The sequence below is a fragment of the Pseudopipra pipra genome, chromosome 1 (assembly GCF_036250125.1).
Source record: "Pseudopipra pipra isolate bDixPip1 chromosome 1, bDixPip1.hap1, whole genome shotgun sequence".
Classification (NCBI taxonomy): Eukaryota; Metazoa; Chordata; class Aves; order Passeriformes; family Pipridae; genus Pseudopipra; species Pseudopipra pipra.
The window spans coordinates 11,560,615-11,585,266 of record NC_087549.1 but is presented as its reverse complement, the minus strand read 5'-3'; the positions used below and the strand labels follow the sequence as shown (position 1 = coordinate 11,585,266).

The window sequence follows — 24,652 nt, the reverse complement described above, 5'->3', positions numbered from 1 at the left end:
AATCTTGACGAAAGGGGAACAGGGCTGAGAAACTGCACAGATGCAGACCACCTTTTCAAAAGCAGCTTTAATCTTGTACCATAAAAAAAACCAAAACCCACTACATATTGGCTTCCATTGATTAGGATTTGCAGGTATGATGATTTTTAAGTTTTTGCAATATATTTACTGAAGTTATGCTGAATAAATGTAAGAAAAACAACCTTATATATTTGGAAAGAAGACTTTAATAGTGTTGTTATATAGAGTGTTGGCCAACTCAAGCGGGTCATCTTCTCTTACTGCCGCCATAATTTCCAGTATTTGTCTAAAAAAGAAAGATTGATATTAGAAGACTGAAACCCAGTACTGAATGTACTTCAGACTGCTGCATGTGTGTGTAAAGTCACCAAGATTAACCTGGAATAAAAACCTATGCTGAGAGCAGTAGGGCAGGGTGCTCAGATATGCAAATAGCTTCACTTTTAAGTCACTAACTGCCATTTCCTTTACACTGAACACTGGTTGCTCACTGGTACAGATTCATCTTTGCTCTTTTGACTCTTGTTTGGAGGTAATTAAACAGCTTTCTGTTTCGAAGAAAGTGTCATTTTGTGGGTGTCTTTATCAATGGTCTTCATTTTTCAGACTAAAACTCATTAGCCTTTCAAGGCTAAAGCTGCACTATGAATAGACTGGTCTATGGCAAAGCTTAAATTCCAGATACAGCCTTATCTCAACACAGCTGCCAAAGTAACTTGCTCCTACTTCCCTGTTCTCTAGCTTAATTTTGATTAATGTGGTCAGATATTTGCCATAAACAATAAATGAGCATGGTCTTGATACAAGCCAGGAAAAGGAGGCAAAAGAAATGGGATGGATACTGTTAACCAAGCCACAAGCTCTTCTCTGCACTTATTTTCTTGATTGTGTATAAATCTTTCTTAAAAAAAGGAATATTCTCTACACTTCCTAAGATAAGTCATACTTTAATTTTTCTAGCAGTAGAATGGAACTTCACAGTGAAGAGCAAGAATTTGAAGCTTGGTAGGGTTTGGTGGTTTTTGGATCTTGCCTCTAAACTGCCGCAATAGCTAAACTTCTGTTTAATAAGGAAGAGAGAGGAGAAAAAGTTGCTCTTAATAATTGCTGGAATGCAGATCCAGAATTAGCAAAATGGCTTCTTGATTTAAGGGGCTGTTACAAATGAGATGGGGTGAGATCAGGCCTACACAGAAATAAGTAACAAATACCAAAGAATTTCACCCTAGAATACTCCTGGTAGGGTTTACATATCTCTTCTCACTTGGATGCAGTAGAATGCCATGTGTTACTGTAACACTGTGTATGTGAAACTGCTGAAGGAGAAAAAAGGTTCTTGTGGCTAAAATTTTTTAAAAAATAGCTTCCAAGGGTAGTAGTGCAGTTCTAAATATATATATATATGAAGCAGAAATATCGCCATCAAAACTGAAAGGTGTCCAGCACCAGTAAAAGACAAGTGGAAAATTTCTCCTGCCAGTTGAGCTGTATTATAGTATATATGCCCTAAACATTAAATACACTTTGTGGCTTGAGTAACTTTCTCTCACACCAGATTTTGCTACTTCAGAAGTCACAAGATATCAATTCTGTTATCATTCTTCATTTTTCTTAAGGTTTAACAGATTCTCAAGTTACTAATTTACAATTAGTACGGCTTATAATAAATGTTAAAGAGATGGTAATTTTGAAGTAAAGTTCAAACAAACAAGAATTTGTTTTATAAAGGAAAGCAAAAGCATTTTTGTACCAATCTAGGGCAGATTCTGTGCATTTCCAATTCTAGGGTTTCTGAAATAATCCTGTAAGCTACAACTAAGGCAGCAGACAAAGATGTGGGGGTGTTGTTAACACACAGGCTTGCTGAAATAGTAACAGTAGAGGCCCTCTGCTTGTGATCAGAAAACTGTTTTCAGTTAATCTCTTCCCCCACTCCAAAATCATAGACTGACCCTAGAAAGTCTTAAAATAGCCCTTCCATGCTAACATGTGCTCTTCACATGTAAAAGGTGGATAAAACCAATTTCAAAGAGTATTACAATTGACCTAATTGGACAAAATGTATCTGAACACTAGGAGCTGCCACTATGTAAGCTTAAACTATGCTTTTAGCATCATCAGTGGTTTTCTAAGTTTCGTCACGTCTCTCCAAAAGCAGAATTCCCTTCAGTTCTCAAACTTTAGAGACCTTGCTGATCCTTAGTACTACCCTGTGCAGTATTTCAAAAGTTAGTCTGAAATAGGGAATTCTGAAAACTCACGCATTTCATCTATCAGTGCTATTTAAAGCAGATAACTAAACATTTTCACTAAAACAGTACATTTTCCTGCTTTTCACACCTCTGTGGGAACCAGAAAGGAGGTGTTTCTGTACTTTTCAACTTTGTCCATAAGCCCCTGGAGTTTTCTTTCACTACTCTGTATGTTGGCTGCTGCCAGTCATATCTAAACTGTGGCACAGCAGCAGAAGGAAGAAACAACCCTGACCAAATGTATGTTGTGGCAGTTGGTGCCATAGGCCCTGTGACAGGAGCAGTGGCACAGGCACTGCTGGTGCCTCAGCACTGTCCCCTCTGGGGGACTGTTCCCTGATCCTCAGGGCTGGATCAGTTTTAAAAATTACCTGAACAACTGAATGAAATGAATATTCAAGTCAGGTTATTTTACAGGGTTTAACCTCTTCTCCACCGTATCAAGTGAAAGGATAAAAACAGTACTGGTTTCACTTTCAGAGAGCTTTTTACATCCAAAATTGCTGAAGTGAGAAAATTAGGACTTTGTAATTTTTTCCACAGCCTATAAAGCGAAACCTTGCACAAGTTTCAGTACATTTGGAATGAATTTCTATTTACTACATTACTAGTGAACTGATTCTTTTATATTTTTTTCATGTGAGATTTGAGGTATTTTAAATAATAGTACAGTAGTACACTTACATTATGTGGCAGGGCTCATTTCTGTCCTTCAAGCAGTGCCCTTTTTCCCATTTCTTTTTTGTTGGAAATGTAGTTTTAATGTATTTTGATCCAGCGTGAGTATTTTTCACTCCACACCAAGGCGCATCTAGTTTCATATGAAAAAAAAAGGAGTATGCAATTGTTTGAGAATAGCATGAGATAGTTTAATCAACTACTTCTACAGACAAAAGTTCTTGCAATCTTCTTCTAGCAGTGACTTCCAATTCAAAATGAAATTTAAGAGATTTGGACAATTTAACATCTTTACAGTCCTTGCATTTTTATACCATTACCTTCAGGATTTTACATTTGAAAAAAATCAGCAATAGTACACAGTACATAACACTAATTTCCCTTGACATGATAGAGATAGCCAGATACACTGCCTGCATTCCACAGAAACTTCCTGTATAACAGGTCTGTGCTTCATGTGCAAATCAACTTAAGGATTTAGGCAGTTTGTGGTTTTCCTTTCTCAGATTCAGAAATTAAAATAAATTCTGTAACAGCCAGTTATTGATAACTGAAATAAACATGAAGAAAGAAAACATGGCATCCCTAGTCAGTCCATTAAAATGACAGCTCAGGGGGCTGAAAGGGGAATTCAACCATTCTTCCACCTATTCCATTTAAAGAACAGTTGTTTCCAAATGCTGTTACTGCTGCCAGTGGCAAGCTCATAGCCATTTCCCTGTGCTTGGCACATCTCCAGCAAGCTACATTGTAAAAGATATTCAAGCAGGGTTCTGGTACATTTAAAAATCTGGGTTTGTCAATTTGTCCTTTTCATCTTCCTCTGCAATGTCAGGAACTGACACAGCAGCTTATTCCTTCCAGCAGAAGGCTGAAAAGGAGTATTTCTGGAGCCTGTAAACTGCTTTCCCAAGTGGAGAAACAGCCAGTCCTTTTCCTACTCTGAACTCCTTAGGTCTCGATTCTCCTTTATCATTGCTATACCAGCATATTTCATTGCCCAACAGTGATGAAGTCACAAACTGAACAAGATACAAAATCTTACCAGTCTCTATCATTAATCGCTCACTAGGAATCGATTTCAGTGTTTCCAAGTTGGCTTCTGTTTTCAGTGAACTAGAAAATAAAGAGGTTAAAGAAAATATAAAACGTGTATAAAAGTTAATTACTTTGCCTGTTGAAATGTTTTGGAGCAAAGGCAGCTTCAGAAATAATTTTGTTAATGAGTAATGTTTGCTTCGTTTCTTAACAATGCTGCCTGTAAATTCAAACTTGCAGAAAACAGCAATTTTTGAGTTACTGGGAGAAGCCATCTCACCCCAGTAAGCTGCTGAATCCCTGCCCGGGTGCCCTTCCTGGCCTGGTGACAGCCCCTGCGCCTCACAAAGTGGTGCTGGCTGGCGCTGGGCCAGGTGACTGCTGAGAATTCTGGCTGCATAACCAGGAGATGCAGTGCTCAGGTTACATTTGCATTTCTCCTGAGTTTGACATGGCAGCTTAAAATCAGGCTATTTTTTAAAGACTCCTCAGGACTCCTTCCATGTTCAACAACCATATTTATTTACAAATAAGGATTGACTTGAGGGACAGTAGACTGGACCTAACACTAGACTAGCTCACTGAGCTGCAAGGTAAGAACTTTTTATGGCTAACAGGCTAATGAGAGTAATTCTAAATCTGTCAGATGATTAAGAGCCTAGTGAGCTTTGAAAGCTTGACCTCATTGTTTAAAAGAAAGCAATGAGTTCACTACAGCTGCCATTTTTGAACAGTTGTGTTTCTTATAAAGAACTTACCAGCCATTTATTCCAATATAAAGATCCAAATCTATTAGAGCTGCTGCTTGTTCCTTTGTGCCATCAAAAGAATGTACCTAGAACATATATAAATATAGATGCACAGATACATACAAATATAAATGTGCTTTTATTAAAACTCCAATAATTTAAAAGTATGTATTAGTTTTTATGTGCCTCAAATACCTTTAACAGTATGCACTACACATCAGTACAAACATAAAGATGGGACATGGCTCAGTTGATTCTGAATTTGGGCAAAGTTCAGGCTGAAGTCACCTGAATACTGTACTGAAAATGGTTACATGCTTTATTAGTGATAAATATGGGCAGAAAAGGCCTATCCAGAGATATTCTTTTGGCCCAGGAACTTCCTGTAGCTGATAGCTAGATCATACTCAGGAAATAATCCTGTGCATGATTAATTTTCACACTCTTTCCTCACTATTCCCTACAGGGCACTGTCAGGGACATCATAAGAGCAGCAGTTTGTTCTCCACAGATTTAGTCCACTGGAACTAGAGAGACAGTCTGTTTGGTCATTCCAGGGCCTGGAGAGGCAAGTGGAGGGTCACAGTTTAATGCATCTGGGAACTGCAGCTTCTCAGCCTCAGTAAAGAGCCTGTTTCCCCATGCTCTGAGGGGGACAGGCAGTTGCAGAGGATTCCTGCTCATTTCTCCCCTGGTTACAGGCTGTGCAGAAAAAAGAAAGGAAGGAAGGAAGGAGAGACTTTACAGCATTATGTAAGAGTGGAACATGCAAAGTACTGAGCATGGGCAAGGGTTTTGTGGTAAAAAAGGGCAAACCTGGGGACTGAGATATTCTTGTAAGAGGTGTGGTCTGATATTAGGATAGAATAATTCAAGCATTTATTACTTTTGGAAAACCCAGCCATAATGGAACCTTAAAGAGCATTGCTGGACTTCCTTAACCATTTCACCCAAAGCTTTTCCTGTTATTGAATTAAAATTCTTGTTTTGAATTAAAAAACATGACCTGAATATCTAAAGACATAAAGTAATCAAAAGTTACATCTGGATCTAACTTAAAAGTGATATCTAACGTCAGAAGCAAATGTTTGAGGTTATGGCCTCCACTGGGAACATGCATCTAAATTATCTGTGGTCTGAATGCATTGCAGTTACAGACACTGACGAATTGGGAAAAGGCCAATGTCAATTATCAGGTGCTTAAACTGTCCTCCTAACAGGCCAAGAAAAACTGCTCACGTCAGCTGCAGAGCTTTTCTCAGCCTATCTTCTTACCTTGCAAAAAATTCTGTCGAATAAGCAATGGAAATAAAAATACTAGAAGGGACTGGAAAACTTACTGATTAATAATAACTTAATTCATGTAACAAGAAGCCCACACAGATTCCATGACAAACAAGAAATTGCATACTAGGCAACAATATTCACACACATGCTTGTAAAAATGAATGCTACACTGAAGTCCATACTTACCACCCCTCCTACAAATCTATCTCGGTTTCTTCTCATTATCTCTATGAAATAAATAAAAATGTAAGACAGCTTTATAACAGACAAAGGTGAAACATTTTCATATTCAGAATCTGCTCTGAATATGAAATTCTCAAACAAAACCCACCTAAAAATTCAGAATGTGAGTTTCTACAGTGGAGAAACATGGGCAGTTGCATCTGTTCTGACAAGTCAAACTGTTTCTCAAAATACCTGTAAAACAAAAATCACCTTTAAACAGAAACTCTGTGTAAGAGCAAATTAAGTCAGTAAAAGTTTTTTCCAGCTTCTGTCCTCCAGAACTAAACACAGAATTAATGGATTTGCCATTCAAAAGCTCCTGCCTGCCAAGGATTTAAAAGAAACTCTTTCCCGTGGTATATTGCTGTAGCAGTGGTGTGTGCTGGAAGACAGGTTAGTGGCCAAGAGCATCAGTACTGCAGGAGCCACAATGTATGTATATGCTGAGCATGTGCTCTTGTGTAATATGGGAGCTGGAGTTCGGGTTTATTTATTTATTTTTAGTGAAAGAGAAACTGACTGTTCTTTCCACAAAGTTTTGAAATGTCAGGAATGAGAGTGTGGATGACACAGAGACCACTATTTCAAGAAGGACTTTAAAAAGCAGTGAGGGATCACTATTTCTAAAGCCTCAAATGGCCAAAGCTGCACCAGAGCTTCTGACCTGGAAGCGACAATCCAGGGAGGGCAGTCTTTTCTCTCTTGGGGTGGAACAAATACCAATATTACACATCACACTTCTGCCCCATTCTACCTATTATCTTCACCTTTTTCCATCCTCTCCTTTGTGTGCCTGCATCTTTTCACTCCTTTTTATCCCTCTCTTACCTTCTACTCTTAGAGTTGCCTTTGAAGGAGTGGGAACAGCAAGGCCCCATCCTACCAAGACACACTAAAACATGGGCAGGGGAAAGGTAACCAGGTAGCCAAGTTCCCCAATGCAGTTTCCAAAGGAAACTAATCAGCACTGAACTAACCTGTGCTTGTCATTTGCAGCTAGTTCTGCTCTGTGAGCATCACCACTGAACATCTCTGCTGCCAGCAGGCATGCAAATCACCAGTGCTCAGGAAACACAGTAGAGGAACTTAGGCCTGGCACAAGGCCAACAGTGCCCAGGTGACTCAGTATCCACATGTAATTGGTTATTTGGATGAGGCAGGAGAATAACACTGCCTGTCCCAGCAGGCTGGAGCTCTGTGCACATACTGGATTTCTTCAGGTGTTGCTGCTAAAAACAGTTCAGGGCACTGGGGAATTCCCATTTTCAGTTATCAGCCACATTTCAAAGGCAAACTTCAGTGACCACATACTGCTGTGTATGAGTCACATATCAATCAGGGGAAAGTGGCAGCAAACCATTAGTTTGATTTACCATTTTCCTAAAGAAACCCCAAACAAACAAAAAAAATGTGCAACTGGTCATTTCATTTCATGCCATTTTCACTATTTTTTGTATATTACAGGTTGATATTTCTCAGATCAAAGTTACCTTCCTTGTTAATCAATGCAAATCTTTGAGATAAAACAGGTGAAAGAGAAATCAGCTGAAAACTGGCATGAAAATGAGAATTACACCTACTTTCAATCTTTGTCTAGACACCGTGCTTAGTTTAGCCTGTTTGACTAAATATAAATTAATTGCAACTCATGATTGCTCTTGTGGTTAAAGAGCTACAATTGCCTGATTTCTGGTGTGTTGGTTTTTTTTTTTACCAGAATACTTGTTTCATATGGGAATGAGGTTTTAGAAACTGAGCTGCAAATAAGTACCCTAAGTAACCTAACTGGCCAATTTCAATCTAATTTTGAGAAGGGTAGTGGCCTTGAAAGTACAAAGTTTAGTGTCCCTACAAATGAAAAGACAACTTCTTCCATTCCTAGCAACATTGAAGCCCAACACATGTTGCTCCTTGGCCTATCAAAGAGAAAGGGGAGGTGAAGTTATTGAAGAGAAAAAATAATAATAAAATAAAAATTTAAAAAACACAAACCCTAGAAAAACATGAAGAAACCAGATAAAGTGAACAGAATGATAACAAAATAATTCAGTAGGAAACTAAACCTGACCAGTTCCAGTGCTTAAGGAACAACCTTTTCTCTTGGGCAAATAGACTGTCACTGAACATATGCTGATTCTGTGTTGCTTCTGGAAAAGTTTTGAGAATAGAGAAAAATTCTGAGAATAAAAATTCTTAGGAATGCTACAACAAAGGATTTTCATCTTTATTAGATTATCACCTTTATTAGCTTTTAAATCCAAGAAAAAGGATTGAAAATAATGTTCATTTTTTACAGGTGAAAATTATCCAAAAGAAAATGCAGCATAACTAATTAGAAAAATAATGATTAAGTATCAAAACAGAGGGCATGCTCCAATATTACCCCCTGGGAAACTACCATATTGCTTTTCTGTGGGGGATCTCTGCAGCTGCTTGTCAGCTATCCTTGTGACTGCTACACCTGAACTCCGGAGCAGCTGAACTGCAGTGAACTGCAGTGAACTGCCTCCGTGCATTTCGCATTTCACCCCCCTTTGTTTAGTTCACTTATCGAGCCTGTCACCTCTTTCCTCAAAGCTCAGTTTCAGTGTACCCAATTAGAAGTCACTACTGGTCTTCAGCTGCAGTCTATTGATACTTTTATTTTTTCTCCCAATAACATCAAGTCAGTAAGCATCTTAAAATCTGATACTCCATCAGTGTTCGTCAGAGAAAAGAAACAGGTTATGCTCCAAGGTGTGCTTTGCTGAACTTCATATATGCTGAATTCTACCAGGAAAAAAAATCCTGTTCCCTTTGCTGAGTATTTCACTGTAGCATTATGAAGAAATTAACTCCACCTCCTGCTAACATGTAGCAATTAGAAGAAAACACAACCAGCCACTGCCCCCCAGTGACTCATTTACTCAGAACAGTAACGTGCAAGTGCAATTCATTAATAACTTATTGATTATTTGAATTTACAATAATAATTACAATAATTACAACAATAATAATTACAGGTGATTATCTGAATTTATCACCTGTATCTTTCAAGGAGTTCCCTGTGTAGACAGAAGTTCCAGATACAGGAATGTAGACAGAAGTTCTGCATACCAGAATGCAGGCTGATTTTAGGGGCCTTTTTCTTTCCATTAAGTATCTACGCCACATGTGTTACTTCAATGCACAGATCTCTCCACCTCCTGAGATACCTTTATGATCATCTCTCACTTACCTGCTCCCAGCTAACACCTCCCTTACCAAAAGCTCATTTTTCCCCACTGCTGACTTATCTTTTTTGACAGTTCTGTTCCCTTCCCCATGCCTTTCATTCAACAACCTGATTCTTTCACATGCTACATCTGTTATTTTTCCCACAAGTCTCTTCGAGAATGGACATCTGCCACACCCAGAAATTCACAATTTCTGCTCAATTTTACAGAAAAAGACATGCTAAGTCAAGACCAGGCAGGTACCAAAATCTAGGGCATAGCACTACTTGAATGTAGGCATAATTCTTTAAAATTCCATTTCTGCCAAAAAAACCCTGGGCCCAATCCTGCAAATTGTAGGGTCTGTCCTGACACAATGTTATATGGTAGAACACAAGATAGAAAACACTCCTGTAAATTGCTACAAGTCAATTCATAATCATCAAAAGTTTCTTACTTGAGTTGGATGTCCTTTGGGCAAAATTCTAACCTATCGAAATCTATGAATAGAAAGAACAAAATACCCATTTAGTATTTTAGGATTTTTTTAGAATATGTCTAGAAAAACAAATATTGAAGTACTAAGAGAACACTTACCTAAGCCACATTCTCCAACTGCTACTACCTTTGTCTTATTCTTTTCAATCAGATTTTTTAATTCAGATAAATACTGTTCGGGGCTACTCTGCTCAAATTCTCCACAGCGGGTAGGATGACAGCCAACTGTACTGTAAAACATGTCTAAGGCAAGAGAATATTAGGAGGTTTTAAGAAAAAAAAAAAAAAAAGAAAATTTATCTAAAGTATAGACAATATCTGCATCTGGAGGAGTGCTTTATGCTCACAATTATTTTCTGTTTTTTTAACAGAAAACTCCCTTTGAACATCTTTATCTTGATAATAATTTTATGAGACAGATATTTTCTGCTTTAAAAATGTCAGACAGTGTCTCCACTGGGGGGATGTGTATGTCTTCTTAGTATACATTGCTTAGTGTACTTCAGAACTGCAATTTAAAGCTGGACTGCTGTGGTGGAGCAGCCCTCAATAAATCATACAATTGTTGAGGCTGGAAGAGACCTCTTGAGATCATTTAGAAACACATCTCATTCAACGTGCATCTGGTTATCCAAGCTCTAAGATCTGCAGAAAGCGTGCAATTTCCCTCATGTGCCCCTACATAAACTGCTTCAGAATTTCCCAAGTCACATCTGCCTGATTTCCCAAGTATCTAATCTAGACTACCTTGCCAAAACTAACATTTCTGCTAAGTGCCTTTATGGATAATGGAAAAGCATGAGGGAAAGTTAAAACCAGGTAAGGCCCTGAGCAACTTGCCCTAATATTAAAGCCAGTCCTGCTTTGATGGAAGTGGGGAGGGAGACTGGGTTGGACCAGATTACCATCTGAGGTTCATTCAAACCAAAATTATTTTATGTTTCTGTTAGTAAACAGTACTTTAACATGTGCATTAGTTCAAACACATATTTAAGTCATAAGTGGAATGAAATTTGCCTCAAGAAAAAGAAGAGACATATTCCCTTCCACAGCAAGAAAGGAGAACCATAAAAAGAAAGATACCTCTCTTGATCAAGCTGATCATGACAGATTGGGAAGTAAAAAACAAACAAAAAGACAACAAAACCCAAGTATTTCACACCATATAAGCATTCTAGCTTATTTCTAGAATAGAGACTTATATCAATTTTTTTATTCCAGGAATTTCTATTTTTATCTAGAAATAGAAATTGCAGAAAAGAATTATTCCTTCCAATATCAGGGATCTACAGAGCAACACACAGAAACTCATATACAATGCATTCATCCCATCTGAAATTTAATTTCTCCTTTTAATGTGAGATTCTGTAAACACCTCTGGGACAGATCCTTTTGAACTCTTAATTCTGAGAGAAGAGAAGGTTATATTTTTGACTGACAACACAAGTTTAATGTGAAAATACCATTTGTCTGTGCCAGCTGCAATGCATCTTTACTATCTTCTAGACTTCCACCTGTAATCAAAAACTTGAAAGAAGAAAAGTACTGTCAGTGTGTAGGTTCTTTGAACATCAAACAGAATGTTTAAGAAAACACTCAGATACATGAAGAATCTTGACAGAGAACATCAGAAGACAATTACTAATATATATAACAAGATTTTGTAAATCAGCTACAAACCTCAATGGCCCTCAGGAGCTAGTAAATACACTTGGTATAAAAATCTGATTTTTTTTCTAAATCAAGTATCTTCTATGCTAAGATTTTAAACCATTAAACAAACAAAATACTTATATCTGCAGCAATACTACCTTCATTAGACTCAAAAAATTATACTTGCATTCAAGAAATGATACTCAGAAGCATTCTGTCTTACAGGTGGGGAAAATAAAGATTCCCAAACACCCAGAACAAGACATGAGTAAGTAAGTAATTAAACAAAAAAACAAGTCTGTATCAGAGTTGGGATTGCAATTTTAAGAATTTCTGGCTCTGATCTTTTATTTTTACCTTAAGCTCAAAGTTATCACACCAGAATTGTTGCTCACAGTGCTTTTTTGAACCACCACTTACAGAATATCTCACCCTAAGTCCTGATAAATTACGAGTACGTTGCTTTTGGACAACTCTTATCCCTACACATGCTGTACATCAGACTCAGTGAGCACCACGTCAGACATTCCTGCAGGATGCTCCAGAACTGACAGGCACATCCCAACAGTATCACCAGAGAAATGTTAAGCTGAAAATGAATCAGTTAGATACAACACAGGGCAAAACTTCACAAAAAATTTACCATAAATCAGCAGCTATATGGAAAAATAAAAGTATTTTCCAATAAACACATCAAACTTCTAGGCAAGTAGGAACAATCTGTGATGGAACAGGCTTCTGACACTGTACAGAGCAGTAGGAGGCCTGAAAACAGCTAAGGACAGGGAACTCCTGAATGCCACTTCTGAATCCACTGTGCATCTTGAAAAAGTTATGCAGCTACTCTATTTTTGATCACAAAATAGGAAAACTGCCATTTATTTTCAGAGAGTGGTATGAAGATTAAATAGCACTTACACAGCACATACAAAAGTGACCTGGATTCTGTATTTGCTGCAGTGGGGTAACTTCTCCATCACTGGTGTTTTCTTTTTTTGTCTCCCAGTTCATTTCCCGCTCTTTTCAGATGAGAGTTTTTCAACAAACTCCCAAGAGGCTTGTTCCTCTTCCAGAGGAGCGTTTATTTCTTTATTTCTAATCCAGCAGCCTTATTAGTGCAGTAGTACAGTTTGTGACAGTATGCACTGTATTCTATGTTAATTCATATTTTTGTCAACAATTAGTTTAGAGAGAGAGGGAGGGGCAGGCTGGAGTATTGTAACCAAAAGAGTAACTGAAAACACCAATTTCAAGTTAAGAGTTACAAACTCTCTCACATAATGGTGCTGCTTTAATACATGTAAGCCGGTATTAACCAGCAGACGTTCACGTGTCTCAACTGTAAGAGTTTATGGGCACTGCCAGCTCTTCTGCAGTTACCAGTTTCATTTACAAACAGAAATATCTGAAGGATCTCAATCAGAACAGTTTGTGAGTTTTGATCTGCAGCAGTAACTGTTGATTAAGAATCACAGAATAATTAAGGTTGGAAAAGACCTCCAAGATCATCGAGTCCAACCTTTATCCGATCACCACCGCGTCAACTAAACCACAGCACTAAGTGCCACATCCAGTCCTTTGTTGAATACCTTCAGGCATGGTGACTCCACTACTTCCCCATTACAATGTTTAACAAACCTTTCCATGAAAAAATTCTTCCTGATGTCCAACCTGAACTTCCCCTGGCACAGCCTGAAGCCATTTCATCTTGTCCTGTCACCGGTTGCCTGAGAGAAGAGGCTGTTTACAACCTCCTTTCAGGTAGTTGTGATAAGGTTCCCCCCAGGCCTCCTTTTCTCCAGGCTAAACACCCCCAGCTCCCTCAGCCACTCCTCATGCAACTTACTCTCTAAGAGTCATATAAGATACCAGAAGAAAGGAATGGTTGCCCATAATACAACTAACATGGAAAACCGATTGCAGTAGCTCAGAAGTGAACACCTTTCTGTTGAAACTGTACAAAATAAATTCTACATACACATCACCATCATTAAATAGTCATCTAATGATCTGTGCAAAGACAACACTCTGCACAGAACACTTTTGTTTTGTGCTACTGAAGGAAGTTATTGCATTTTCCATTGCAAATCCCAGAAACATTTGTTTTAGTAGGAGAGCACACAAAAACCAAATATTAGAAAACAGTTTAAAATATTAATGCAATTTTATTATCAGAAATTACCTTTTTAATGCCAACTTTGACTGCTCTCTCTATCACATCCAGAAGGTCATCTGCAAAAATTCATAAAAATTATGTAAGTTGAACTTAAGGTTTTACAACATAATTTAACTACTTTTCAACTTTCATGCAGTCAGAATTCCTATCATTAAATCTTTAAAACATATTAGATTAATCTTTAGAAGACTATTAACAAAACACAGTAACTGGAGATCCAATTTAAATCCAAGAAGTCAACAGAAATTTTTCCACATGCTTTAGGAGACTCTCTGTTTTTACATCTATATCTAAAGGCCATGAGAGCAGAAAACCCCCACATTATGATTAGTAACTACGATTCAGGAATGCAATACTTTGATAGGCTATTGTTCATAATCCCCACATCAGTTTTTCCACGCAATCCTAACATAAATAGATCAGCAATTGTCCATTTTGCTCCAGAAGCAGTTACCTGCATGACAGCTTAACAGCAATTAAGAGAATGTATTTTGCTTAGGACATCTAACCTGTTTTGTCACACTTTCTTCTTCAAGCTTTAGTAAATAAGCATCCAGTTCTTGAGGAGCAAAAAGAAACTCTAATCTCACGTTCTGACACATAAGAGGTTTCTATTTTAGCAAGAAGATTCCTGTCTTTCAGCAGATACAAAGAAAACATTGACCTTGATGTTTTTGTGTTCCTCTGTAGATTCCTCTGAACATAGGATCTGTGAGGTTAATACCAATATCTATGGAAAAACAAAGACAGAAATTAGAAGTTTTAGTGGCTCTACATTTTACTCTGAGCATTAGTCAACTAGAGAAGACAACAGAAACTATCTCGATGGCCCCTGACCAGCACATTGACAGGCCGCATAAAGCTGAAGATTACTTGCATAATTTGAGAACTTACTCCTTACGAGAAGTGACAGAAAAATTATATTTTGGCCTCTGTGCAACTCCAGACTTCTATGGGTGTATTAGGCACATAATCACCAAAGCAAACACACGTATACTGCTCATTGCAAATAAATCTGAAAATACAAATTTACGCAAACAAGCAGTAAGAAGGAAGGGAAAATGCAGCATCTCCCATACAATCTTCACATGGGCGAGAGCAGGAGCTGCAGAATGCCTTCTAACAGCTGCCTGTTCTCCCTCCTGCTGCCATCCCAGGGCCGTCCCTCCCGGCAGCACTGACAGGATACCGACAGGACACCTGCAATGCAGGTACTGCTGGAGCTGCCCCAGCCCAGCCCAGCCCTCCTTACTCAGCTCCCACGGCTTTCTCTGTGTTGCAGCCTCGCAGCCAAGGACTAAAGCACCGGCTCCAGGAACAGCCACCCCTGCAGCTGCCAGAGCCCACATTCCCAGCCGGGATTCTAGCGAGAAGGGAAATTTTCCAAGGAAATATTAGGCTGTTCAGCCACATATAGAATTTCAGTATGACCCAACCAAGTTATGTACACGTTTCCTGTCGAATTTCCTAAGAATGTTAACAGTTTCATCCAAGCCAGTTCCATACAATCCGAAACAACCAAGACTAATGCGCCAAAGCGGGACAGGCGACGAGGGGCGGCCGAACCCCCTCAAATTCGGGGGGAACAGAGGAACAGCAGCCCCAGTGCCCAGACACAGCACAAACCTTCCCAAACGCTTCCGGGGGGCTCCAAGGCCGCCGCATCCCGGCCCGGGACGCCTAGAGGGACCGCAGGAGGTGACAAGCCCTGGATGAAGGGCTGGGACGGGAGGTGATGAACCCTGGATGAGGGGCTGGGAGAAGCCCTGGATGAAGGACCGGGACAAGCCCTGGATGAGGAGCTGGGGCGGGAGGGGACAAACCCTGGATGCGGGGCTGGGACAAGCCCTGGCACTGCGAATCCTGAGCACCCTCCCGCTACGCGCGGCCCCTCACGGAGCGGGGCGGCGGCGGCCGCCTCAGCCTGGCACCAGACGAGGAGCGGGGGGTCCTGGGCCGCGGACACGGGGACAAGGACCCCCCGCCCGTCCCGCCGCCCCCTCACCGATGAACTTGGCGCGGCTCATGGCGGCTCCGGGTGGCTCCGGCAGCAGCGCGGGCGGGGCCGCACCGCCCTCCCGGCAGCCCCCGCGCGGAGGGGAAGGCGGTGCTGAGGGGCCGCCATGGCCGCGTACCTGACGCACCAGCAGAAGGTGCTGCGGCTGTACAAGAAATCCCTGCGGCACCTCGAGTCCTGGTGCATCTACCGGTGAGGGCGAGGGGCGCGGGGAGGGAGGTCCATCCGCCCGCCCGCCGAGCGGGGCCGCTCAGCTCCGCGCTTGGCTGGGCCCGGGTGTGTGTGGGGGGTGTTTTCCTCCTCACTGTGCGTGACCTCTGTCCGCAGGGACAAGTACCGCTACTTCGCCTGCCTCCTGAGGGAGCGCTTCGATAAGAACAAGGATGTGAAGGACATGGTGAAAGCCACCCAGCTGCTGAGGGCGGGCGAGGAGGAGTTCTGGGCCAACCAGCACCCCCAGCCCTACATCTTCCCCGACTCCCCCGGGGGCACTTCCTACGAGAGATACGAGTGCTACAAGGTAAGGTGGCCTGGAATGTGTGAATTGTTGCACTTGCTTTGCTCTTCTTTTAGCGAATATAACGTGAGCAGCCATAGGGCCCCAGCTTGGCTCAGCTGCTTGTGTGGGAGGGGCTGTTCTGCTTTTCTGATCCTGGAAGGTGGAGTTTGCTGATCTGTCCGAACACAGCTGGTTGTGTGCTGGTTTGGGTCGGGTTGAGGGTTTTTTTTGGGATAATAATCTGCCGTTTTGCCCGGTGGAATCTGCCCCGCGGTGGGTCAGGCGGGCACAGGGAAAGGGCTGAGCTGAGCTGTGGGAGGGAACAACGCGGAGGAGGCTGTGCTGCCATCTGAGAGCTGCCTTGGTTTCTCTCTGGTCTGCTCAGGTGTCACCTTGGCTGTGGGGGGGACTTCCCTTCACTCGGTCCCATCGTTCTTCCAGCGTTTTCAGTAACGGTACAAGTTAATAATTTCCCCTGATATGCTGCAGTGTTTGTGCGCAACTGCGTGACAGGAGCTGTGCCTGAAAATAGAAACCTTATATTTAGTTTTAAAGCACTTCTACAGGCTTTGACCATCTCGTTGTTCTGTTTAGGAGCAAAGACACAGGTTTCATAGAAAAACACGGAGCTTTTGCTTTCTTGGCATCAGCTTTTTAATGCTTTACAAGAAGTTAATACTGACCTGAATTGGAAAAAAGTGCTGGCGCAAGACTGGATCTGATCAAATCTTTATGCATAAGAAGCCACATGAAGGGAAAAATAGGATGTAGATTTATGAGAGGCAGTAGAAAGAATGTCTGAGTGAAAAGGGAGGAGAAGGACTTAAGCTTATGCCAAGGTCAAGGGCCTTAGCAGTAGTAGAGGTAATAGTGAGAGAGAATCTGGTCAGAAGAAGGCCTGTTGAGCAATAAATGGTCAAGATTAGTCTTCATACAGAAATAAAAACTGGATTATGCTCTCTTTTCTTTGCCCTGTTTGCTGTGCTAAAGTTGTCTATTAACAAAATAGCATCACAAGGATGGTTATATTGATATATCAGTGACTGTCCATCGTGGGTGCTGCTACAAAATGTAAGATCTTGAGCTCTTTGATGGTTGGTTTTAATTGTAGTTTGGTGTATGTGGATATTTTTTTACAATAGCAGCTCTGCTATTTCTGTTCACTCCAAGGTTTACTCAGTGATGAGAATTACAGCAGGAAACTGAAAGTCTAAATATCACTGAATAAATGATGGTACTGGAGCAACTTCTAAATTTTTTTTTTTTTTAAGAACTTGGTCTTTGGTGGTATTTTGGGGTTGTTTTCTCTTAATCAGTGTTCTTGTCTTTAAAATGTAAACATTTAGTGATATCCTGCTGCAGAATTTTGAATTTTGCTTTTTTGTTTTCATTGTGTGAATACCTTCGCGGTCAGACCATTATCAAGATTTTAAAGGCCTAATAAAACTGCTCGTTTCCTAGAAGTTGTCAAACTGTTATGTTCTGTCTTTGTCAAGTAAAATAAATCAGTAGTTGGAGAGAAGGATCCCTTCTGCCTTTAGGAGAATTAAGGGAAGAAATGTGATCTTCTCTTCCACCAGAAGGAATTATTTTGAGAACTTCAGAGTAAACTGAGATGACCTGGGATTTGTTTTGGGATGCTGTGATGTCTTCCTGTGAGTCCTGACCTCTGCCATGTGCCTTGGGATTTGTAGTAGTCGGGCAGCTCTTAAATGGTGTTTTTATGTAGTATTTCACAATGGATAAAAACCCAGGAAGTAATACTGGCTTCAGTGATTGCATTTCCTTTTTCTGTATGTGTGTACTAGATGTGATTTCATATATATAAAATTATATTTTTCTTTAACAGATTCCTGAATGGTGCTTGGATTTCTGGCATCCTTCTGAGAAGGCAATGTATCCTGATTACTTTGCCAAACGAGAGCAATGGAAGAAGCTGCAGCGGGAGAGCTGGGAAAAAGAGGTCAGTGCTTGCTCTATGCAAAGTCTCTTTAGCACACAAGTATTTTGTTCTTGGAAACACAAGAACACACAAGTATGTGTTCTTGGAAAAATTATTGAATGCCTACTGCAGTCTCAGTTAGGCTCTGCTGTACTGGAACCCATCAGTGTGAAACACTGACTTGACCTAAAACAGCTACAGAGAGATCTCAGAGCTTCTGAATGGCTGTGAGGGAAATTCAAAGTTAAAGCTGAACCTCCAGCTGTGTTTCAGTTAGTGAGGGCTATTATAGCAGTTTTGTGGAAAATGAAAACAAAACAAACCAAACAAAAACCCCAAAACCAACCAACTAAACTCCAAAGTGGGATGTGAGGAGATTAATGACCAGAGAATTCCTCTTCTGCTGCTGTGGAGCTCTGACACTTTGTTTGCACGTTGGAATGTGACTTGCCACAGCGATCATTGATTGGGAATCGAGACTAATTTCTGGCCAGTTGGGAAAAGTTGATGTTCTTAGAACAGTTCTTTGATTCAGTTGTAGAGAAACAGTTGGATTTTATGGAGTGTGGCACTCTAGAATTAACACAGGGGCAGCCAGCACTTGTGCTGCTGCTTCAAGAAACGTGCTGAAAACATGTGAGGGGCTGTTGGTGGCGTGCAGGAACACAGGTGTCCTATGGACTGCTGGGGAAGTTGTTCTGGACTTGTTATTATCTGGCAGCTTCCAAAGCAGCAGGATAATTCAGCCTGTTTAGTGTAGCAATGGTAGACATGAGTTACATGGAAATAGTGACCTTCTAAGTAAAATTTCTGTTGTAAATCACTTTTTTCTCCTAGAAATTTCTTCTTATTTAGGTAATATGAGCCTGCAGTGATTACTGAGTGGAAGTGAATGTCAGGAAACCTGAACCCTCTCTGTCAGCCAGAGGCTTTACCTCTGGTTCTTCCCTGCAGAAATGGGGAGCTGGTTTTGCTCACTGCCTGGGCACTGAGAGCCACGTTAGGGGAATGTGTGTTAATGTGCTACAGCAATTTTCTCTCTTTTCTTACAGATTAAGCAGCTGGAGGAAGAAACCCCAGCGGATGGTCCAAAAACTGAAGCTTTGCCTCCAGCTCGGAAGGAAGGGCACCTGCCCCCGCTGTGGTGGCAGTACGTCACCCGGCCCCGGGAAATACCCATGTAAAGGCACCTTGGTCTGTCTGCTGTAAGCAGTTCACATGTCAGTGACCATGTGCTTCTCTAAGTAATACAGAATAAAGCCAAATAAAAGTAACAGAGAAAGTGTTTTTCCTGCACACTGCTCTTCCCTAGCACACTCACACTTCACTGCCAGCCTGTGGAGAAATCCTAGCGGGGCACTGACACCAGAGCAAGTTCTCTTGCAGCTTTCAGAGTTAGAAAACTCAGCTAAGACTGAAAAAAACTGTCCATGCTAAACTCATGTTCCCAGAGAAGGAACGCAAGCTTAAAGGGGTGGAAGAGGCAGATTTAGTGGGGAACTTGATCAAACTATAAGCAACTAAACTGAGAATAAGTAGATTAACAGACTGTCTCCCACTGTGGATAAGGTGGGAGGGAGAAGGGCCTGGGGGGAGTGAATGACAACTAATAATAGTTCATATCAGCTCCATAACTTGGAATGTGATGGTAAATACAGGCAAGGTGTTAAAGCTGGAGTTTCAGGATGGTGACAGCAGCAATGTGCTTTGGGTGCTCCCAGAATGAGGGTATTTCTGACCTGGATTTGGGATAAAGACATCTTGCCCTCCCCACCTCTTTAGGCGCTTTGCTGCATTTTTCACTTGCGTATCAAGTCTCACAAGACATAAATCTTCCTTACAGTGTTGTGCTTTCCTGCATGGATAACAGTGCTGTGGAGCACCAGAAGCAAGCTGATTCCCCTATAAACCGAATCCCAGAAAAACACTGAGCTGTACCAGTTAACACGTGGGCTGCTGAGGAATATGGCTCTGTATGCTCATTCACGGGCCTGCATGACAGTGAACTAGGGACAAAAAGCTGTTTGCTTCTGGCCACGTTCCCAAAGCATCCATACAAGACACAGGAAGTTTTGGTAACACTTTCACCACCTTGAGAGGGAACAGATGGGATACAGCCACAGAGTGAAAGCTCATAGGAAAACCTGGCTCTTCAGCTGTTTTCCCATTTTTAGGGCTAGAAGAGAGGAGATTTGAGTTGCCTAATCTGACACAGCCTCCTTTGAGCATCCACCTGCTCCACCATGGGCTCCTGCACGGGCTGCAGGTGGATCTCTGCTCCACCATGAACCTCCATGGGCTGCAGGGGCACAGCTGCCTCACCATGGGTTGCACCACGGGCTGCAGGGGAATCTCCACTGTCCCACCTGGTCTCCTTCCTCACTGACCTGAGTGTCTGCAGGGCTGTTTCTCTCACATACCCTCCAACTGCTGTTGCAGTGACACAGCAACATTTTCTCCTTCTTAAATCTGTTATCCAGAGACACTACCACTGTCACTGATGGGCTCGGCCTTGGCCAGCAGTGGGTCTGGCCTGGATCCGGCCGGCATGGGCTCTGTTGGACATAGGGGAAGCTTCTGGCAGCTCCTCAGAGAAGCCAGCCCTGCAGACCCCTGCTACCAAAACCTGGCCATGCAAACCCAACACAGCGACAAATGGAAACCTTTAGACAAAAATGAACCCATCACAGTGGCAAGGAAATAAACCGGGCCACTGTGTGGCAGCTGGAAGAAGGAGCAGCGTCCTCCCCACTGCCTTTGTTGCTGGGGAAGGTGAATTAAAAATTGTCTTCAGTCACTTGGGGGCCTGTGGGAGATGGTGCTGGTGGTGTGTTTGATGAATTCTGGCTGTAGCACAGGCAGTGCTGACAGCAGCAATTTTCCTCCTCTGGCATAAGGAACTGAGGTCCATCACTGAAGTGGATGCACAAACATGCTGAGTTATCTGTGCTTCCTGGCCAGGTAAGAACAGTGAGGTGCAGAGAAATGTCATCAGTTGCTATTTCACTGGAATTTTCACTGTTAGCACTGCACTTCTGTTCTGCTACTACCCTGCCAGTGCAGTAAAACACAGCTACACGCAATTTTATTTACTTCTTTTTTAATTCTCTGTTGCTTCTATTACACGCAGATGGAACCTGCGCCATCCTGAGAAGTCTGAGGAAGGGCACCATTGATATCCAATGGTCTGGAAGCAGAAAGCCTTTAAGACAGAAGTTTTTCAGCAGTTCTTTATTTATAATGTAGGCTTAAGCAATCATTACAATGTAGAAGGGAGACACACTTACAGCAATTATTTATACCAGTTTAGAACAAAAAACTGCACAGGGAGAGGTCAACTCTCAGTACAAACTAGCAACTAAACCACAATAATTTACCATTAGAAACATTTTATTTTTTAGCTGTGACACTGCTTTTACAATATGCAAAAACACAAACAATAGAACTATCCAAAGTGTTTTGTCACATTCTTTCTACATTGAATTTGGCAACATTTTATATTAAATTTTACTGATTATACTAACGTTTAAGAACTAAACAAGTGAAAAGCTGTACTTGGGTACAGTTACATCCATTTATTTCAAAGGTTTAAATAACACTTTTAACTATTGAGATTATCTCCTAGCAGTTTTTGTTTATGCAAAAACCATCTCAAAGCCTCATTTGCACAATGCATCAGCTACTGTATCAAGATTGGTGGGCTACACCACAGGCACTACTGTTTATTATATTCTGTTATAAGGAGCTTGTTTTTCAAAGAAAGGAAGGTTTAATATTTTCTAAGAATCATGCTTTTTTTTTTGCTTTTAAGCCATAACAAAAAAAAAAAGGTTAGCAAGCACAGCAGTGTAAAATGTCATATAGAACACAGTGACTACACAGTTACTAGAAGTTTCACATCCAATGCATTTATGTAGTAAAGCATAAGAGGTCATGTAGGCAAATCTAGAGCCAACAGAAATCTGCAGAGCATGTGGTGGAATCCAGCCCCTTATTTGTATTATTTGGTGCGTTTTTAAACAATCCCGGATCCTCAAGTCTGGTGTCCATCCACACATGGGTCTGCTGTGGGTGGGCAGACAGCATCCTTCTGGATTGTCTGATGGGAACACGTGTCATGCCAAGGGGTCTGCATATTTCTGTTGGCTTTAGGAGACGGGTATTGCAGCAATAACTTGCTTTTACTTTAAGGAAAAAATCCAACTCTTAATGATTCTATCAATAGCATTCCAAAAAACATGACTTAAAGTACAAAAAAAGAGAATATAGCGGTCAGACTCCCAGTATTATCAAAAAACCAGTATCTCTCCCCACCCCCCACCCCTCACCCCTTTCTTTTCGGTATTTAAGAAAAGCCAATCAACTGCCATTTAAAAGAAGTTAAGAAAAACAAGCCCCTGTATTGGAAAGAAACATTCGCTGTTTATTAGATCACAAGCTGGTTACACCTGTCAATTTTAAGTGTTTTCTCAAAATAGTTGGGTTTTCCAAAGTGCCCAGCCTGCTGGGCACAGTCAGAAAAAGGCATTTTGATAATATCTAAGAACTCCCTGCTTGCATTTTAAAAATGTTTTCACATTTGTAACTGCCTTAAGCCTGTTGTCCTGGTTTGTATTCAGCAGAAGGATGAGCAGAATGAAACGTGAAGGTGGAAGAACCAAGCCTACACAGTAAAGGCTGCATGCATGTGACTGAGAGTTGTTGCTGTGCAGTCAAAAAAGAAATGTGGAAAAACCCAGTCTTAAAACACCCTACAGAAACAAAACACTGCAATCCAATATGGCTTATTCTGATGCATTTACCATGAAGCTACTAGTAATCCATCCTACTAGGCTACTTTTGTGCAACAGCATCTGCTATTTTGATGGCATCTCCCTCCCCCCACTACCCCCCGAATAACTCTACCAACTGCAGGTTTCTTCCTTGCATTATATATTGCTTTCATTGTCAATTTTTATTCTTCCTTGTCAAACTTTTTTTTTTTAATACTTAAATGAGGATTCATTCCTTACAGTTGACTTAAACTGTAGGAAGTCCCATTGTTTTGTTTTTTTAACCTCACTATTACAAGGAGCTCTACAAAAGCTTGCAAAAAAGCCAAATTTTCATTAAATCCCTTTGCTGAAGTTAACTACTCAACATTTTTTTTTCTCCTATGATTTAAAACTTTACAAAGAGAGTTATAAAAAAGGTAAATGGGATTTGGCACCTTCAGAAAAAATTAAAAGTGTAACTTAGATCAAAAAAATGCAAGAAAACAAAATCATTGATATTTACAAATTAAAACACCAGTGAAGATTATGCCTTACTATGCTCTTTCATTTGTTTTCTCTTTTAGAGTACTTTCAGACTGTCTGTTACTGAGTATCTTAAAAAAAATCACTGACTACAGATTGGAATGGGTAGAGACAAATTGGTTTCCTCACAGTTCCTTCTCGGCGTCTGGTACTCTGGCAGCTTCCTCACTCCTAGGAAATACGAGGTGCTGAGCGATCATTCGTGGTTGTCTTCTTCAGTTTGACACCGCGCCGGATGGCGTTCAGCATATCCCCACCCTGCGGGGCGTCCCCAGGACTCAGCTCCCCGGGATCCAGCTCTGCCTGGCCCACAGGCGCCAGAGTGCCGACCCCATCCCGCTCGCTTTCCTCCCCCTCGCTCTCAGGAACCACCTGCCTCTGCTCCTCGGCCACGCTCAGTTTCTGGCTGGACGATGGAGGGTTGACAGACGCTTGTCCGCTCCACGAGGGCACGCTGGTCACACCTTGTCCACCATCTCCTGCTGCTGGAGACTCCGGACTTTGCTCGGGACACTCTTCAGTCCCAGCGAGGGCGCCAGGCAGTCCGCCCGGGATGTCGGGGACGGTTGGCGTTTTGACAGGAATCACTGGCGTCTTGATGGGAATGGGCCCTCCCCCGATGGTGCCGCGTCGGACGGAAGGCTTGGTGGAAGGGGTCCGTCGGATGGTGGCGACGCCGGGGGTGACGATGACCGGTCCCAGCGTGGTTGGCAGACCTGCGGTGGAAGCAGGACGCTTGGTTTGAAACATTCTGCGATAGGACTGGCTAATGTCACTGTTTCTTGGGATGGTGGAAGATTTGTCAAACTCTTGTTGTTCTGCCTCCTGGTCACCACTCACAGAGAAATAATCATAATCTGAAACTGATGCCAAAAGACAGAGTTAGGAACACACTGGAGCAGAGAGCTGAGTCACGTCAGTAAGTCTAAAGTGTGTATATATAACCAAAAAAGCCTGGAGATCAATAAGCATTAAGAGTGGTTTCACCTTTAGGAGGAAGAAAGCGTGAGGTTCCTGTGGCCAAGATCCACAGACCGTGTGCCTGAAAGCACCACAGCAAAATGACCCTACAGCTGCAGGGTGCCCATGGCTCTTGTGAAAGAGAACAAGAACTGTACACACTCAG

The 24,652-nt window shown here is 41.5% G+C and overlaps 3 protein-coding genes across 25 annotated transcripts in view; 1 reads left to right on the top strand and 2 right to left on the bottom strand.

Moving 5' to 3' along the window:
- Positions 1-49: 49 nt before the first annotated feature.
- On the bottom strand, positions 50-15,872 carry TATDN1 (TatD DNase domain containing 1). Of its 3 annotated transcripts, XM_064645405.1 has the most exons (12): positions 15,777-15,872; positions 14,436-14,501; positions 13,778-13,827; positions 11,406-11,469; positions 10,042-10,185; positions 9,902-9,944; positions 6,357-6,442; positions 6,212-6,252; positions 4,748-4,824; positions 3,997-4,067; positions 2,958-3,084; positions 50-307 (listed from the first exon to the last, which is right to left on the bottom strand). In XM_064645405.1, the coding sequence occupies exons 1-12, from the start codon at positions 15,796-15,798 to the stop codon at positions 205-207; spliced, it is 894 nt and encodes a 297-aa protein (XP_064501475.1). In that variant the 5' UTR covers positions 15,799-15,872; the 3' UTR covers positions 50-204. The 3 variants fall into 3 exon arrangements, with proteins under 3 accessions (XP_064501475.1, XP_064501485.1, XP_064501493.1); XM_064645415.1 differs by lacking the exons at positions 14,436-14,501; positions 15,777-15,872 and adding an exon at positions 14,281-14,421; XM_064645423.1 differs by lacking the exons at positions 9,902-9,944; positions 11,406-11,469; positions 13,778-13,827; positions 14,436-14,501; positions 15,777-15,872 and having other exon boundaries at positions 10,042-10,173.
- Positions 15,832-19,516, top strand: NDUFB9 (NADH:ubiquinone oxidoreductase subunit B9). The gene is made up of 4 exons (XM_064645435.1): positions 15,832-15,980; positions 16,116-16,308; positions 18,137-18,250; positions 19,282-19,516. The coding sequence occupies exons 1-4, from the start codon at positions 15,895-15,897 to the stop codon at positions 19,411-19,413; spliced, it is 525 nt and encodes a 174-aa protein (XP_064501505.1). The 5' UTR covers positions 15,832-15,894; the 3' UTR covers positions 19,414-19,516.
- Positions 19,517-21,445: 1,929 nt separating this feature from the next.
- The window catches only part of MTSS1 (MTSS I-BAR domain containing 1), a 126,353-nt gene continuing 123,146 nt past the window's right edge, over positions 21,446-24,652 (bottom strand). For 19 of the 21 annotated variants that reach the window (XM_064645206.1, XM_064645167.1, XM_064645257.1 and 16 more), the window contains one exon: positions 21,446-24,389. In XM_064645206.1, coding sequence (XP_064501276.1) covers positions 23,698-24,389 — 692 coding nt within the window. In that variant the 3' untranslated portion in view covers positions 21,446-23,697. The remainder of the gene's footprint in view (positions 24,390-24,652) is intronic. The other 2 variants (XM_064645283.1, XM_064645345.1) reach the window with 1 other exon arrangement.

What these genes read in the sequence shown, in the direction of transcription:
- TATDN1 (XM_064645405.1), bottom strand. Translation starts at nt 15,798, where the DNA reads ATGAGCCGCGCCAAGTTCATCG. An exon ending in CCAAAGGACATCCAACTCAA is followed by an intron (nt 6,443 to 9,901) that starts GTAAGAAACTTT and finishes TTTGTTTTACAG; the next exon opens with GTATTTTGAGAAACAGTTTG. An exon ending in AATGAGCCCTGCCACATAAT is followed by an intron (nt 308 to 2,957) that starts GTAAGTGTACTA and finishes TTTCTTTTTTAG; the next exon opens with ACAAATACTGGAAATTATGG.
- NDUFB9 (XM_064645435.1), top strand. Translation starts at nt 15,895, where the DNA reads ATGGCCGCGTACCTGACGCACCAGCAGAAGGTGCTGCGGCTGTACAAG. An exon ending in GAGTCCTGGTGCATCTACCG is followed by an intron (nt 15,981 to 16,115) that starts GTGAGGGCGAGG and finishes CTCTGTCCGCAG; the next exon opens with GGACAAGTACCGCTACTTCG. An exon ending in GGGAGAGCTGGGAAAAAGAG is followed by an intron (nt 18,251 to 19,281) that starts GTCAGTGCTTGC and finishes CTTTTCTTACAG; the next exon opens with ATTAAGCAGCTGGAGGAAGA.